The sequence below is a fragment of the Lottia gigantea genome (genome assembly GCF_000327385.1).
Source record: "Lottia gigantea unplaced genomic scaffold LOTGIsca_36, whole genome shotgun sequence".
Lineage (NCBI taxonomy): Eukaryota > Metazoa > Mollusca > Gastropoda > Lottiidae > Lottia > Lottia gigantea.
This window is the reverse complement of record NW_008709220.1, coordinates 2,337,155-2,338,669: the sequence shown is the minus strand read 5'-3', so window position 1 is coordinate 2,338,669 and position 1,515 is coordinate 2,337,155. Positions and strand designations below refer to the sequence as shown.

The 1,515-nt window shown below is 44.4% G+C and overlaps 1 protein-coding gene across 1 annotated transcript in view; it reads left to right on the top strand.

The window, feature by feature from the left end:
• LOTGIDRAFT_162923 (hypothetical protein) overlaps positions 1 to 1,515 on the top strand; it is a gene marked incomplete at both ends in the record, with an annotated part of 2,718 nt that extends 1,203 nt beyond the window's left edge. The window contains one exon of the mRNA XM_009058942.1: positions 1,411 to 1,515. Coding sequence (XP_009057190.1) covers positions 1,411 to 1,515 — 105 coding nt within the window. The remainder of the gene's footprint in view (positions 1 to 1,410) is intronic.

The following is a 1,515-nucleotide window of genomic DNA, read 5'->3' as shown; positions in this document are numbered from 1 at the left end:
GGGAAAAACCACCAAAAGTATGCCGAGACTCATGCAAGCGCACGAGATAAAGCGATCGGTATGGCCAAGATGGAGGCTTCTCAACAACAGATAGCTATAACGTTCAACTGCTCCCAGACCACCATCAGTAATTTGATAATCCGGCTCCAACAGATAGGACAGACCCGAGACCGACCAAGATCGGGAAGACGGAGAGTGACAACACCGGCCGACGACCGCTACATCCGGAGGATTCATCTTCGAAACAGATGGGTGACGGCGGCGTCGCAACAAAACTAGGTCATGTAACCAGCAGCCGAACAGTCCCTCGAAGACTTCATTCAGTTCAATGCAGACTACAGTGGGCACGAACTGTACGTCGGTGGCAGCGACGTGACTGGGCGAGGGTGCTCTTTACAGATGAAAGTCGGTTCTGTCTGTTCGGGAACGATGGCAGGGTTCGAGTTTTTCGACGAAGAGGAGAGCGACTAGCGCCAAACTGCATCATAGAAGTTCACCCGTTTGGAGGTGGAGGCGTCATGGTATGGGGTGGCATTTGTGGCCAGATTACAACACGGCTGGCTATCATCCGAGGGAATCTGAATGCTCAGCGATATATTGATGAAGTGTTGAGACCTGTTGTACTGCCTTTTATTCAACAACGGCCAAGAGGATTAATTTTACAAGATAACGCAAGGCCTCATACTGTCTGAATTGTTTAAGACTATCCTATTTCGAGTTATTGCCCTGGCCACCTTGTTCTCCAGACATGAACCACATTGAACATCTCTGGGATCTCTTGATCGTCAGTTGAGACAACTCCAGTGAACCGATAGTAACTTGAACAGACTCTATTGAACTTATGGAACAGGATTCCTGTTGACGTTATCCGCCGCCTGACGACGTCAATGAGGAGGCGTGTGTTTGCCCACACTCGTTATTGATGACATTTTGCCTGACTACTGTCATGGAATAAACTCTTTATGTACTCTTGCTATGAACTCTGGTTTGTGTAATTTTTAATTTTGACCCCTTGACTCTTCCTTTGTGTATTGCCGAGAATTGAATATCGGTATTACAATGTATTTTCATTCTAATTCAAGGAAATTGATTTCTCTTTATAAATCGATCATCATATATCTCACATATTCCTTTGTCTTTGGTGTGTGGTCAAATGAAGTCGGTGAAAACTTTCTTTTGTCTGTCAGTTTATTTCTTATGCTCTGTTAATTCGTTGGTTTCGGACTCCGGTCTGTGAAAGAAAATTGGGACAGATCAACCACACTGAGTGGGCTATTGAAATTCAGAAAAATTTGAAACCGATCGTTTAAGTTATTCAATCCTTGCAAAAAGGGACACCAACATTCTCGCCTCTTCTATGTCATTAAATAGAAGGGTTAATAAGATAGGTACGGGATTCTCCATTTAAAGGTAAGAACCATAGTTCAATCTATTAGTTCAAGGTGCCAAGACAATCCAAGTGAACGAGAAAAGAATAATGCCCAGTGCCGCAACCAACTCATTCCCCCAGACTAA